We start from the raw sequence: 14,939 nt of genomic DNA, 5'->3' as shown, positions 1-14,939 counted from the left end.
TTTAGCCATATAAATCTGAGGTTGTTTTCCCACAAGGGGTCACCATAGATGAGCCTCACGGCAGGTCTTCATCAAAGGAATTTGTGTTCTCACATTTTAAGGCACAAAGAAAACATTCAGATTCTCAAGGCAGTACTAAAAGCACCTATTGAAGCACATAACTTTGCAATAAAATTGATCAAGTGAAAGAAAACTGCAGTGGAGTAAAGCAACAACTAATTTTAGAAGTTGCATTAAAAAACCAAACCAAACAAATAAACAAAACCAAAAAAAAAAAACCACAACCAACCAACCAAAAAATAAATCACAAAAAACCCCCCCAAGAAACTGGAAAATAATTTCCCTTTTTTTTTTTTTTTGTTTACCACAAAATTAATTGGAAGATTTCAAGGGCATTTTCTTCATTTCCCCTGTGTTTAGTGATTAGTCTCATGCTGTGTACACACCACATTAGGAATTCCCTCTCTCTCCCAAGCACCAGGTTGTACAAGCAAGAAACCTTGTATGTTAAGGACATCATTTCAGCTCTGATTTTAAAAAGAGTTTAGGGCTGAATCTGTGCTCATGGGGTCCCAGGAAAGCCAAAAGCAGGGTCCCTGTGAATAGAAGAGCTTGTCCTTGCCCTTCCATTATTAAGACTGAGATAGTTTCAATGGGTTCCTGAGTGTGCTGCCTGTTCTTTCCGTTCAATTGACTCACACAGCAGACATGGAGAAGTCTCTACAACTTTAGTACAGTATTTTGTGACTAAGCATTTGTCCTCACCACAAAAGAAAACGTAACTTCCCAAACCCTCTTTTAAACATGCTCTGAAGTTTAATTCATTGCTTTCACTGAAGTAAAATTCATTGGAGTGCATCTGTATGGAGAATAAAAGAAAAGCACAGTGGGATTCTGGTTCGAGTGCTTTAGGAATCTGCCTGTTAAGTATATTTAGCTTGTCAATAGTGTTGTCCTTGCGCTGTGGGTATCTGATTAGATGCCAAGATTGGGTGGAGCAGTAAAATCCATCCCCTGTAAGAGACAGACAGACAGACACTTCCCCCAGCCACATCCTTCTCACCTCCTGTCACTTGCCTCTAGGGAGCTGCACACACTCATTAAGGATAGGAGCTGGATGGATAATAACAGGATTAGAGTGCCATTAACTAGCTTTCAGCAACATTATTTCTGAAGATCAGGAGGACTGAAAAGCAAAAAGAAGTTTCATTGTTACGTTATACACAGTGGCAGCAGCATAGGAAAGCTGTTAAAGAAATGAGATGATGCTGTTCTTGCAGGTTATTTTTCACAACAGACTCACCCTGACAACACATCTGATGCCATTGGGTGAAGGGAGAGATCTCACTTGGTATTTTATTTTGGTATTTTAAAGGAAGACACAGATTCTTAAACCAAACTGGTCTTTGCAGCACAATCTTGGATTAATGTATAACAACATTATGGAAAAAAACCCTTGTTATCTCTAGAAATGTACAAGAAAAATTGTAATGAAATTTAATATCACTAATACATTAAAAGTGATCAGTCTTTTAAGTGGCTTTGCTGATTTTCTTGTATCATACAGCCCTTTCTCAGCCTGACCTGTGAGTCACTGCCCTCCCTGCTGACCGCAGAGGAGCCAGGCCACCACCTTCAGAGCTCAGAGCAAAACCATCCCTCACTACACCTGCCCCTCTTGGCTGATAGCAAGTGTGTGCTGGGCTGGGATGTGGAGAAGTAGCCAAGCCACAGTCCTCTCAGCACTGCAGTAATATCCTGCTTCCCCCGATTAAGAGAAGGTTGTGGTGACATTTGGTGGTTTTTTCTTTTTCTAGGACTGCAGCTGTAGCCACTCATCTCCTGAGCTTGAGTCCTGTGCCCTTGCTCATTAAAGAGCTCCTGTCTCAGCCCTGGGACATTTGACTTTCACTTTAAAATTGCAGCACTATCAGAAAACTGAGAGCTCAAGCAACTCCACCAGAGCTGGAAAGTCAGAATGAATCATTGCAGCTGCACAGCTGAGATAACAAAATCTCTACACCCACAGATAAAGGTGCCTGTCAGACACTTCTCAGAACCAAAGCTGCAGTGTTGGATGGACTCCTCTGCATGCCCTGATGCCTAATGGCAAGCAGGGAGATGTCACATAGGAGCAGGCAGTGAGGAGTGAAAATGAAAACATTTTTAGCCGTGCTCTGAGAGAAACATTTTCATTTTTTCCTTTCATTGAAAGAAATATTGTATCTTCCTGGAGGCAGTTATCTGATAAGCAAGAAGGAAAGGCATGAGAAACATGGACAGTGGAAAGGCATGTTCCTGTTTGTGCATACAATTTCAGGGCTATGTTTTGTTAATTAAACTACATACTGGTTTTAGGCCTACAAAGCATTTTCCAATATGTTAGTTAGTCCAAATCAGCAAATATCAAGAAACTGAGATCAGCAATTTCATCATCTTTCCAGGTGGTCGTTGGCCTCCTGTCCTTTTTGTGTTCATCTGGAGGGAGGCCTTAGACTGCTATCTGCTCCATGATTTTGTTAAGCACATCAAGCTTTTAATTCTACAGAAGCATTTCGTTGCTCTGTTGCAATATCTCTTAGCTTTACCATAACTCCTTCTATTTTATTCGAAGCATCAGTCGTCTTGTTACTTCATCTCGTTTACTAAACTTCTTTGATTTCCATGCTTTCCTTAGCTATTGGGTCAGAAAGTTTCAAAGCCATTCTTTGAGTCTAGTTTTGACACGGCAGATACAATTACCAATTAACACAAATGACAAAACCATTTTTCACAGAGCACAAAGACAGGCGGCGCTGAAATTGTGTCCGTGCCTTTCCAAATGCACCCAGACAGCGGCCCCAAGGCCTGGGCAGCCACAATGTCACCCCTGGGCTCAGTTGTGTGAGATGTGGCACTAAACTCACTGGCTTTAGTCTATTTGGGTTAAAGTAAGGAGGGTTTTAGTCTCCTTGGGAGAGAAAACCACTTTTGATTGCACTACTCTGTTGTACACTGTGTCTTAAAAATCAAAGGTAAAAGGAGACTTTATATTTTGAGTATTTGCTTCTTCCTTGATTAATAAGTTTTTCAGTTCATTTTGTGAGGTGTCTGAATGTCTTTTATCTTGTAAAATTGTCTCAAGCTGGTAAAAACATCCTATTCTGTTTTAAATAAATGTTTCTTCTTGTTGTTTCCTGTTTATTACTTACAAAGATATTAGCTACAGACGACAAAGGGGATGATCCATTCCTCCTAGTAATAGCTTGGGTTTCTGGCGACTGAACTGTCTACAATCTTCTTTTTTATTCTTCTGGTTTAAAAATTTTCCTCACACTCTACTTCTGTTTCTTTTGTCTCTTCGCCTCTCTTAGGGAGGATACTTAATTGCCACATCTAATTCCATCGAGGTCTTACCTCGGCAGGGGTTTGATCAGCTGCTCAAACTCCGGACTCTGGCTGCGTTTGCCCACCAGGCCACTCCTGCCCCCAACTCTCCAGCTCCCAAATCAGATTCTTGTCTGATGCTTCGGAGACTTCCAGGTTTATGCAAATCGCATTTAAGCGAACTGCATTTAAGCAAAGAGGGTCCCCGTTCCACAGGCACCAAAGTGAAGAGGGTCCCAATCGAAGAATCGGCCGAGTAATGACACTCACACCAATGTGGCTACGTGTCGTTCCACTTTATTCAGCAACTTTTGGCATATTTATCCTTCTCTATACACTGTCTCACGTCACTAATGCTTAAAGCTCATGGGTAAAGTAGGTATATTCACAAAGACATGGTAATTACTGATCGGTTGTCACGCTGTGAGCATCTTTAGCTAAGGTGTGCCAAGTTAGCAGTTCCCACAATGTGCTTGGCATCTGGTCTTGTCTTGGCACAACACTCATTCTTCCTTAATGTATCTATTCGAGGCCAGTACATGGTCTATCTTGTTCTGAGGACAGTACATGGTCTTCAAAGTATCTCTGTAATCTGCAGGCCAGGGTTGTCCAATTCCTGTAGGAGAATATGGCTTTGTTCAGCTAAGAATTCTTCTACACAGAATCACTGTGGGACAAACATTCCTTACTATCAGAACTAAATGGAGTTAGGTGAAAATAAAAGTAGCAGTGATCCACCATTTATTGCCAAACATAATCAGTTGGTGTTGTTAATATATCAATAAATAATTACTGATTTATATTCTGGTAATTCATTGCTGTGGTACTAAAAACTTATAAAGTCAGAAAATATGTTTTCATTTTCTGCAGCAGAGTTTGTGGCTGGGATTTGTGATGTGTGCATTGGAAACAGAGAAAATAAACCACAGACCTGACACAGCAAAGTGTTCCTCAGTTTCTGTATTGCACAGCCAGAAGTTTCCTTGATAAAATCTGAATTAAGGGCTCTCCACATAGCAGCCACAAAACTGTAAGTGATATGGAGAGATCTACATTTGTTGAAATGTTGCTTATTGCCTTTCAAAGTCTCAGAGTTAAAAAATTGCCTCTTCTGAGGATGAAGGAGGTGGAAACAATTGCCCATAAAGCCGTTGTTAGTAATGACAAATCAATAATGGGCTTGTTAATTGTTAATCAGGAGTCAGGGAGGCGATGCTGGCTGGCTTGGCATTGGCCTCCCCCAGAACAGCTTGGGTTGGGAAGCCTTGCAGTGGAAGGCATTGGGAATAAATATTATGGGGGATTATTAATTGCTTATCAGCACAGAACAAAGGGCTGGCTATAAATTGGTTTTTTAAGCATACAGGAGCATTGTTTTTGTGAAGAATTATTTCATCAGTCATGCCCCAGAGCTCCTTGAAGGGAGGGCCAAAAGTTCTCAGGGTAATCTATTCTGTGGGAAGGAAAAAAACTCAGAGGCCTTGGGTTTAGGGGAAAAAATTGCAAAAGTGTTGGAACCCTGGCTGCTGAGAATTTGAGACTTTCTGTGCTGCCAGGCACTGACCCCCAAGAGAACACTGCATTGACCTGAGGCCCTGGAGAAGCTTCCAAAATGGAGTGACAGAACTGGGATTGTGGGTGTAGAGTTTGAAGTATGTGATATCACAGGGTGGGAAACTCAGAGTTTAAGGGTTTAGAATACAGTAATAGATATAAAGCAAGGTGGAGGTTTTAGGCAGAGGCTGCTCCTTCTTCACCTTCTTCTCCATGGGTTCGGGTGGAATTGTGTAATTGGACAGAAAAGTCTGCACTGCGGTCTTTGAGTGATTAGTTATTGGGTTAAAAGTGAAAATAATTTAGGTGTTAATTTCTAATTGGACAATTTATCCTTAAAAGGCCTTGTAGAGAAAGATAGTTAGCCATTTTCTTACCTTGTTGGTGAAATACTGCAGAACTCACAGTTTGTGAGACTGTAACATAGACAAGAAAAGATAAACATTTGAGTCTGAGCATGAACTATAAGTTCTGAAGTGCCTTCACTCCCCATCCCACAGAAGAAAAGAGAAGCCAAGGACCAGCACAAAAGCTGTGAAAGTTTTGGCTGCTACACTCTAACTCCACCCTGCTGATGAGAAAAACCAGTTTGTGTGTGCCCTTCCAGTTGTGTTATTGGGATCTCAGCAAAAACACAACGTGGCTCTTGGATTTAGTCAGAGCTTTAAGAGTCTTAATCCAGCAGTGGGGAATCCTGCCTAAGTCTTCATCCCTCAAGTGCCTGAGTCACTGAGCTTCAAAAGCTGGCTGTCCATCTGTGTGGCATCTGCAAACATTCCAAACACACCTTGGCCTTGTTTTGTGCAAGGAGCTGCCTGGAGGAATCCTGGCTACCCTGATCACAGCCAGGAAATACCCAGTGCTAAATATAAATTAGTTTTTAAGTATCTCATGGGATCTATAAAGCTCCTGCTTAAGTTCTAATTCAGCATCTGCTTTGTTTGGGTTTTGTTTTAGCTTCACCCAAATTCTAGGTTTGCAAGTTTTACCAAAGGTGTTAAACTCATGCTGGGGTGTTTTGTTGAGCTGTAAAACTTTGTGTAGAGCCCAGCCTGGAGAAGGGAAGGCTCTGGGATGACCTCAGAGCAGCCTAAAGGGGCTGTAGGGGAGCTGGAGAGGGACTTTCTGTAGGGAGAGCAAGGGGGAATGGCATGAATTGGAAAGAGAGCAGGTTTGGATTGGATATTGGGAAGAAATTCTTTCTGTCAGGGTGGTGAGGCCTGGAACTGGTTGTTCAGGGATATTTTAAATTCTCCATGCCTGGAAGTGTCCAAGACCAGGATGGATGGGGCTTGGAGCAGTGTGGGATAGTGGAAGGTGTCCCTGCCCATAGCAGGGAGCTGGAATTAGGTGATCTTTAGGATCCCTTCCATCCCAAACCATTCTCTAATACTTCAGTGCATTTCAAATTCTTTAATTAAGTTCTTTATAAACCAGCTTCCTCCGTGTCAGGGTGAGGAGGCAAAGTGGGAGGTGATGGCTGGAGAGTCACTGCCATTCCACACAGGGGTGTTGATCCTAAACAACTTTGTGAAAAACAGAGTTCACTCCTTAGAATTTTTAAAAGTTTAATAATAGGATAAAAAAGGATGATATTTCTACCACTGGGGCGCTTTTAGTGAACAGCCAAAGAGCACCAAAAAACTTAAAATCATGTTCTCTATATACATTGCTGGGGGTACATGCATATTCATTAGCTTATACATGATTTAAATATTCCTGAGGGTTTTTGATATTGTAGAGGCTCTTTGTGTTTAGGTTTCCCATCCTGACTTACCCACATGACGTCCTGAGATCAAGTCAATAAATTTTATTTCTTCCTGAGGTTTCATCTCTGCTGTTTCACACTTTTCTGATAAGAGGAGTTAACGAGCTCTTCCCCATTCTCCAGTGTCTTGTGTCACTGTTATCTTATCACATGGACAGCTCAGTCAGTGGAAGGCTTTACACTGTTCTTAGTTACAAAAAGCCTTTTAGCATCTTCTATTTTGCTACGGTCTAGAGTACAATACATTCATCACACCATTATTTCTATAATATTTCTATATTTCTTATAGAAATATATTATGTATCATATATAAATATGATCCAAAAAAAATCATATTTATTACCCTACTATTTCTATGAGCTATACAGTACACACTTAAGATGATGGATTACATTATATTATATTATATTGTATTATATTATATTATATTATATTATATTATATTATATTAATTATATTATACTATAGTTATTATATTTATAATATTATTTTTATAGTATTTATTATATATTGTATTGTATTATATTATATTATATTATCTTTATTATCTTTATTATATATTCTATTACATTACATTATATGTTATATTAACAAGCAGCTAAAAAAAGTTATAATTTGTACCACATCTAAATCCTTATGATCAATCACAACATGCAAAAGCTAATACATAAATGCAAAAGCCATTTATGGCTTTTTTTTTTTAATTTATGATCATTATCTGGTCATTTTTAACAACTTCCCATGGGATGAACAGAAGGCAGGAAAGGACACAGATGTTTGGCAGCTGTGGTGGGGGACTCAGGGAAGGAGGAGCAGCAGTTGCTGCCCCTGGAAGAGGGAATGTGCCCTGGGATGGGGCACAGTGCCAGGGCAGGGCTTTGCACAGAGCTTGCAATGCCCAACCCAAATTTATCAATTCTTTATTTCCTTCCTCTTATTTTAACTGCCTCCCCTGCTCCTCTCCCAGGTCTGTTGCATGGGAATTGTTTTGTGGCTCTCAGATTGTGGTGCCCTTGTTGAGTGTAAAGTTTAAGGGATAATAATAATAATAATAATAATAATAATAATAATAAATAATTAAATAATCATGTTGGATTTACTGGTCTTTCCATGGCATGTCCCTACCACAGAATCACAGAATATCTGGATTGGAAGGGACCTTCAAGATCATCCAGCTCTACCCCCTGAGAAAGTAATTGGAAAACATCCTAAGAAATACACCATATTTCAGGACTTAAATGTTATGTCTTGAGGAAATCATCAAAAACACAAATTCTTTGCTCAGCCAGGCACATGCTTAGAAGCTCTGAGCAGCATTGCCAAGAATAATTCTAAAATCTAGAAGTTGAAATTTGAATTGGTGGCATTGAAGTTTGGAAAGGGTAAATTCCTAAAATCTAGCCGGGAAGGGGAGAGGCAGGTGGTGCCGAGAAAGGAAAACAGTATAATAATGTAACACTAAATATATTTATTACTTAATGTAATGTAACCTAATGTTTCATGTGTTACTTAATATTTCATGTAACTTATCAGGGGTCATGCTGAAACAGTATCATCCAAATCTGAACAGTTTCTCTTCTCTCACCTTGAATAACTGAATTGATGCATTTCCCTTGATTTTTTTTTTCCAGTTGCTTTGAGCAACCAGGATTTTCTGCCTGCATGTTAATTAAAAACGAAAAGACAAAAAAACATAAAAAAAACCCAAAAAACAAACAAAGCCACAAACAAACAAAACAAACAAACAAACAAGAACAAAAAAAAAAAGAGAGAAGTGAAAGAGGGAAGAAAAAAGGGGAAGGGGAAGAGGGGAAGGGATGGCAAAGGAAAAAACAAGAAGGGAAGGGGAAGAGAAACTGAGGTTCAATGATGTTTCCACAATACATGAATCAATATCCGAATCCTTTTCAGCACAATCCTGTATTTTGCTTCCCATGGGTATTTTGATTTTGTTTTGTTGGTTTGTTCCTTTGGTTTGCTGTCACAGGACTAAAATTCCTCCAGCACAATCACCTTTTCCCAAGCAAGCAGACAGCTCCTTACATGGAACTCCAGCCCTCTATAATTGTGACATCCAACCTCTCATAACGACCATAAAAATTTCCCAAAAATGCTTTTTTTTCCCCTAAATCCATGTAGTAGAGTAATATATCCTATTTTAGACCATAGCATAACAGAAATTGTGAAATGTTGAAATGCTTTTTCATGTCAGTCAGAAAAAAGTAAAATAATTAGGTGACTTCCCAGATTTGGGGACTATCTTCTCTGAAAGACAAGATAATAGAAACAGAAACCAAAGTGCTGGAAAAATAAGAAGAATTTATTGACCCTCATTATCAGGGAGTGAAAATACAACAGGATGGAACCAGAAGAAGAAATAAAATCTATTCGTTTCATCTACAAGATGGCATGAAGGCAAGTCAAAGCTTAAAACCAAGCAAAGGAGAATCTAAACTCAAAGGAATATTTGAATATGTATGAACGCTTATGAATATGCATGTACCCCATGTAATGTAACAGTAAATATAATAAATATATATATTATATAGAAGAAATATAAAGATATTTTAAATTATGAATATATAACATATATTAATATAAAAGTATAAAATATTTTAAAATATAAATTATATAAAAATACAAAAATTTTTTAAAAATAAAATATGGTTGAAGTTAACCGTGTGGTTTTGGCAAATAGCCAAGCACCCAGCGCTGGATTCTATCCCTTAATAAACTTTAATAAAAATTTAAATAGTGAGCCGTGTTTCTCACATCCCTGTTCATCCCGGGCCTCTCCCGGTGCATCCCGGAGCTCTCCCGGTGCATCCCGGGGTTCTCCCGGCGTTTTCCGGAGCTCTTCCGGTGTTTGCCGGTGCACTCTCGGTGCATCCCGGGCTTCTCCCGGTGTATCCCGGGGTTCTCCCGGTCCTTCCCGCGGCTCTCCCCGTGTTTCCCGTGGCTTCTCCCGGTGTATCCCGGTGTTTCCCGGAGCTCTCCCGGTGTTTCCCGTGGCTCTCCCGGTGTATCCCGGTGTTTCCCGGAGCTCTCTCGGTCTTTCCCGGTGTATCCCGGTGTTTCCCGTGGCTCTCCCGGTGTTTCCCGGGGCTCTCCCGGGGCGGAGAGGCCGCAGGGGGGAGCGCAGAGCCGCCGTCCCCGCCAGCGTCGGCAGAGGGCGCTCAGCGCCCCTGGCGGCTCTCCGGGCTGTACCATCTCCCTACGGGGGAGGTTGCAGGTGACGCGCTGCGGGCTGTGGCGCGACGCGACAGAGCGTGACACCGGGAGAAAGGTGACAGCGACAGCGCGTGACAACGACAGCGGGTGACATCGCCGGCGACCTCGGCTTGTGGGCACAGCTGGAGCTCTCCCGCACCGCGATGCCTCAGCGCTCCCCGCGCGGCGCTCGGTGGTGCGGCCCCGCTGCGGGCCTGGCGGCGCGGGCGGGGGCGGCGGCGTTCCATAGGCAGGGATTCCATAGGCCGGGCTTCCATAGGGCCGGGCTTCCATAGGCCGGGCTTCCATAAGGCTGGGCTTCCGTAGGCCAGCGTTCCATAGGCCGGGCTTCCATGGGGCTGGCTTTCCATAGGGCCGGCTCTCCGTAGGGCGCGTTTCCATAGGGACTGCGGGAGCCGCTCCCGCCCCGCCGCCGCCCGGTTCCTCTCACGTCGCCGCCGGCCCCGGGAGGTGCGGGGCCCTGCGCAGGTAGGCGGTGGCGGGGAGGGGACGGGAAGGGACGGGAGGGGACCCGGCTGAGGGAGCAGCGCTGCCCCGGGCCGGAATGCCGGGATCGCAGCACGGGCGGGGCTGGAAGGGGATCGCCCGGCCCGGCCAAGGCGCTCACCTGGAGCAGGTGAGGCAGGAGGGCTCGGAACGGCTCCAGCCAGGGACGGCCGCGGCGTTCCCGGGGAACGGACACGGCCCCGAGAGCTCCGGGAGCCTTTGGACAGCGCTGCCAGGGGCGCCCAGGGTGCGATCTGGGCAGGATCTGGGTGATCCTGGTGGATCTTCCCCAGCTCAGCATATCCCATGGCTCTCCCCGTGCTCCGCCGCCTCCACGGGAAGAAGCTCTTCCTCAGGTTGAGGTGGAATTTCCAGTTTTAATTGATGGCCATCGCTCCTCGTCCTGAGCGCTGAAAAGAGCCTGGCAGCATCAGTGGCGGAAGGTGATCCATGATTGTTTACATCGGGATTTGCCAGGGAAGTTTGTCACCTGGGATTTGGGTTATGCACCTAAAGGTCATTAACCAAAAAGCAGGTGGCTTTTGTCTGGGTTTTTAATTATTTTATGTTATTACTTATTTTCCTGCCTTTGTGCCCAAGCACAAACATGCTCTATTTACCTTATTTCGATTATTGGATTTTATCCAGCCTTGCTGACATCTGGCAGCTGAGGTGCAGGAATACCAACCCACACTAAATCATCACTTCCATCCTTGCTTTCCTGCATGGAAATCAACCCTTTACCTGTCTTTTCACTGCAGAAATCCAGATTAAATACCTTGAGAGCTGCTGTGTCCTGTCAGCAAAGCAGCTGCCTGATTCTGAGTGACCCAGACAAATCTCTTCTCCATGGAAGTGGCAGCAGCCCTGACTTGGCAGGGAGCTGCTGGAAAAACTTCCTGCTTTGTCCTCAGGAGTGGAAACAATCCCATGATTAAGATCCTTAGATGAGATGAGGGAAATAGAGTTCTATTTCTTGCCCAGTGTTTGTATCAGATTACTCCTAATTTCTGCTGACAGTGTCTTGCAGCTTTTCCACTTTGTTGGGTTTTATGGGAGGACTGACTTTATTTTTTTTTTTTTTTTTGGAACAAGCAGAGCTGGATCCCAGATAAATGAAATGTTATTCCCTGATTTCACTCTCTCTGCTGTAAGCAGCACTGCAAACATCCTGATAAAAGCAAAAATTAAATCCTCTTTGTAGCCAAACAAAGCAACCCAATGTGGCCCTGATGACATTGTGTGATAATTTTATTTTTCCATGGGGGTGGATCTGGCTTGGCTGGCACAGAGTGGTTTTATTGGCAAGGCCTCAATCCTGCTCAGGGGACTGCAAAGGTGCCTTAAACCTGCACTTTAAATCCTTTCTGGCTTTTCATTTCATCCAGCATTTTTCTGGTTTGGAGAGTTTCCTACCAAATCCCTTCTATTGATGGAGTTAAAGTTGTTTATTACAACATATTTAATGTTTTAAAGGACGTGGAGGATGGCTTGGGTTCATTTTTGTGTCCTAAACAGCAGGAGACTGAATGCAGATGTCCTTCAGAAATGTAAAATGTTTTGTTCCAGTGCTGTGATTCTTTTCTGTATCAGTGATGCAGCAGGGATTGACCTAAGCCTAAGCATATTTAAACTATTCCAGAAGAATATTTTCATGTTTTCTAACAGAACTGGGGTCAGAGGAAGCAAAAGAGAGAAAGAAGGATTTTTTTAGGTAGGGAAGGAAGGATTTTTTTAAGAAGGGAAAACCCAACCAAGCTGGGATTCCATTCTTCTAAACCAAGCTTATTTGAATTTTTAACCTAAATACTTTGCAAAACGCAGGAAAATCAAGTCTGAACAGCTGATCTTTACATATAAAAATATAAAAACATTTTTAAATGATTTGTTGAAATAGAGGAAGATTATAATGCAGGGCTTGGCATTTTGGCACAACACCTTGGACTTGCACTTGAGCGTCTGCTGCTGCCAAGTGGAGCTGCAGAGCTCTGAGAGCTCCTTGTGCTCAGGGCTGAGAGCCCTTGAGCAGGATTTCTCTGGGAAGCTGTGTTGGCACAAGGAATATTCCCCATTCCATGCTCCAGGAATATTCCCCATTCCATGCTCCCCATTCCAGAGCACAGGGGATTTGTCATGAAGGCAATTCCCGGCTCCTTGGAGGGAAACTTTGGGATCCTCCCCTTTGTTATTGTGGATGGAATGGGAAAACACCTTCCAGAAATGGGAAAAAGTGACTGAAAGTCTTTTGGAAAAGTCAGTGGGGAGTCAAAATTAATTTGGGAATTATTTTTAACTTTGTGTTGAAATTTGGACCTGTTTGCTGTGCTCTGAGAGCCCTTGAGCAGGATTTCTCTGGGAAGCTGTGTTTGCACAGGGACTATTCCCCATTCCATGCTCCAGGACTATTCCCCATTCCATGGTCCAGGAATATTCCCCATTCCAGAGCACAAGGTTTTTGTTATGAAGGCAATTCCCAGCTCCTTGGAGGGAAACTTTGGGATCCTCTCCTTTGTTATTGTAGATGGAATGGGTAAACACCTTCCAGAAACGGGAAAAAGTGACTGAAAGTCTTTTGGAAAAGTCAGTGGCGAGTCAAAATTAATTTGGGAATTATTTTTAACTTTGTGTTGAAATTTTGACCTGTTTGCTGTGCTCTGAGAGCTCCTTGAGCAGGATTTCTCTGGGAAGCTGTGTTTGCACAGGGAATATTCCCCATTCCATGCTCCACGACTGTTCCCCATTCTATGCTCCAGGAATATTCCCCATTTCAGAGCACAGGGGGTTTGTTATGAAGGCAATTCCCAGCTCCTTGGAGGGAAACTTTGGAATCATCTCCTTTGTTATTGTGGATGGAATGGGAAAACACCTTCCAGAAACGGGAAAAAGTGACTGAAAGTCTTTTGGAAAAGTCAGTGGGGAGTCAAAATGAATTTGGGAATTATTTTTAACTCTGTGTTGAAATTAGGACCTGTTTCTCGTGCTGGCAGTGCTTCTCCATATTTATGATCTCAGGTGTGGCAGAACTGAAATTTGGGTGATTTTTGTAACTCTTTGCATGTCTGAGTTTTCCAGGAGGCTCCACCTTGCTATGAGCAGCCAAGATGGATCCAGAAGAGCAGGATTTACTTGGGGATTACAGATACAGGAATTATTCTTCAGCAATTGAGAAAGCTTTGAGGAACTTTGAATCATCCAGCGAATGGGCAGATCTGATCTCTTCCCTTGGCAAGCTCAATAAGGTACAGTGTGAGGGGAATTTTTATCCTTTATTTGTGATATTTGTATTGCTGTGAACTTTCCTGGCGCTTCCAGCACTTGAAAAAATTGAAAATTCACTCAAGAAAAATAATGGAAGGAGTCAAGTCAGTATTTTTTTAGTATAAATGTGAGAAATTCTGGTGAATTTTTCACATTTATATAAAAGAGCTTTCCTGCAAATGGTATTTGCTGCCTTTATGCTGCTAGTTTAATTTAATTTAATATAATTTAATTTAATTACATTTTAATTAATTGAATTTTTGCATCAAACAAACCCTCAGTCTCGAGCAGCTAAAAAGCTTTTCTAGAAAAGAGGAAATGACAAGTTTTAGAATGTTTTCCGAGTCAAAGCTTTTATTTAAAGGTCACATTTCCTTGCCTGTGCCCTCCCCTTGGATTTGGGGAAATTTGGTGGTTTTTGTATGACCATGGAGAGCGACAGAAATGTTGTTTTGGAACAGGAGCTCCACATTTCTGCCTTCAGCTTTTCATCATGATTCTGGCTCTCATCAAGAGCTTCAAAATGCTTTTCTCCAAAGGGAAAATATGAAATAATTAGAGTGAGAGGAAGGCTTTGATCTTTTATCTTGCCCTAGATGAGCACTGAGCACCAACCTGAGCTCTTACTCAGGTACAGAATTGCCAAAATACGTGGCAGCAGAGCAGAAACCAATGGAAAAGCTCTCAGCTGATCCAGAGCCCATCTGCTGGGGGGTTTTAGGGATTTAATCTTTTTAGGAGCTTAAGAATTGGTGGAGCAAATCCCCCCCAATGTTCATCCCTGTCTGTTGTCTGAAAATCAGGAGGGATGTGGCAGGGGAAGGAAAATAAGATGCCAGTAACTATGGGGATTTTTGGAGGATTTATGGGGATTTTTGAAGGAGTTTTGAATGAGTTAAAGATGGGATTTTTGAGTTGTTTTTGATGATGTGGTTTATTTTTTGATCTATATAGGCAGAAAGGGTGAACTTGGCTCCCATGGTTCCAGTATGGTTTAGAAAGTCACAAGACCCTTAATTTATAAGACTTTTAAAGGAGTTATTGACTAATAAAACACTGTTAATAAGGATATTTATGGTTTTGACTCAGTCTTTAAATATTTTGTCTTGTGGACTACAGTGTGAGCTTTCTTAGCTAATTATGTTGTGACACACAAACCTACAGTGCTGCATTCTAATTTCTCTGTTTACTTTCGTAGTTACTTTTATTTTTTTCTTTATCTTAAACTTTAAAACTTTAAACTTTCCTTTCCTTAGCTTAACCTTTCTCTGCTTTA

At 42.2% G+C, this 14,939-nt stretch overlaps 1 protein-coding gene across 1 annotated transcript in view; it reads left to right on the top strand.

Annotated features, from left to right (window-relative positions):
- Positions 1–9,916: 9,916 nt before the first annotated feature.
- Positions 9,917–14,939, top strand: part of DOP1B (DOP1 leucine zipper like protein B) — a 50,110-nt gene continuing 45,087 nt past the window's right edge. The window contains exons 1-2 of the mRNA XM_038139507.1: positions 9,917–10,387; positions 13,478–13,644. Of these exons, the coding sequence (XP_037995435.1) occupies positions 13,507–13,644 (138 nt within the window). The 5' untranslated portion in view covers positions 9,917–10,387; positions 13,478–13,506. The remainder of the gene's footprint in view (positions 10,388–13,477; positions 13,645–14,939) is intronic.

The sequence above is a fragment of the Motacilla alba genome, chromosome 1, assembly GCF_015832195.1.
Source record: "Motacilla alba alba isolate MOTALB_02 chromosome 1, Motacilla_alba_V1.0_pri, whole genome shotgun sequence".
NCBI lineage: Eukaryota > Metazoa > Chordata > Aves > Passeriformes > Motacillidae > Motacilla > Motacilla alba.
The sequence above is the reverse complement of the archived record's forward strand: the minus strand, read 5'-3'. Positions and strand labels throughout refer to the sequence as shown.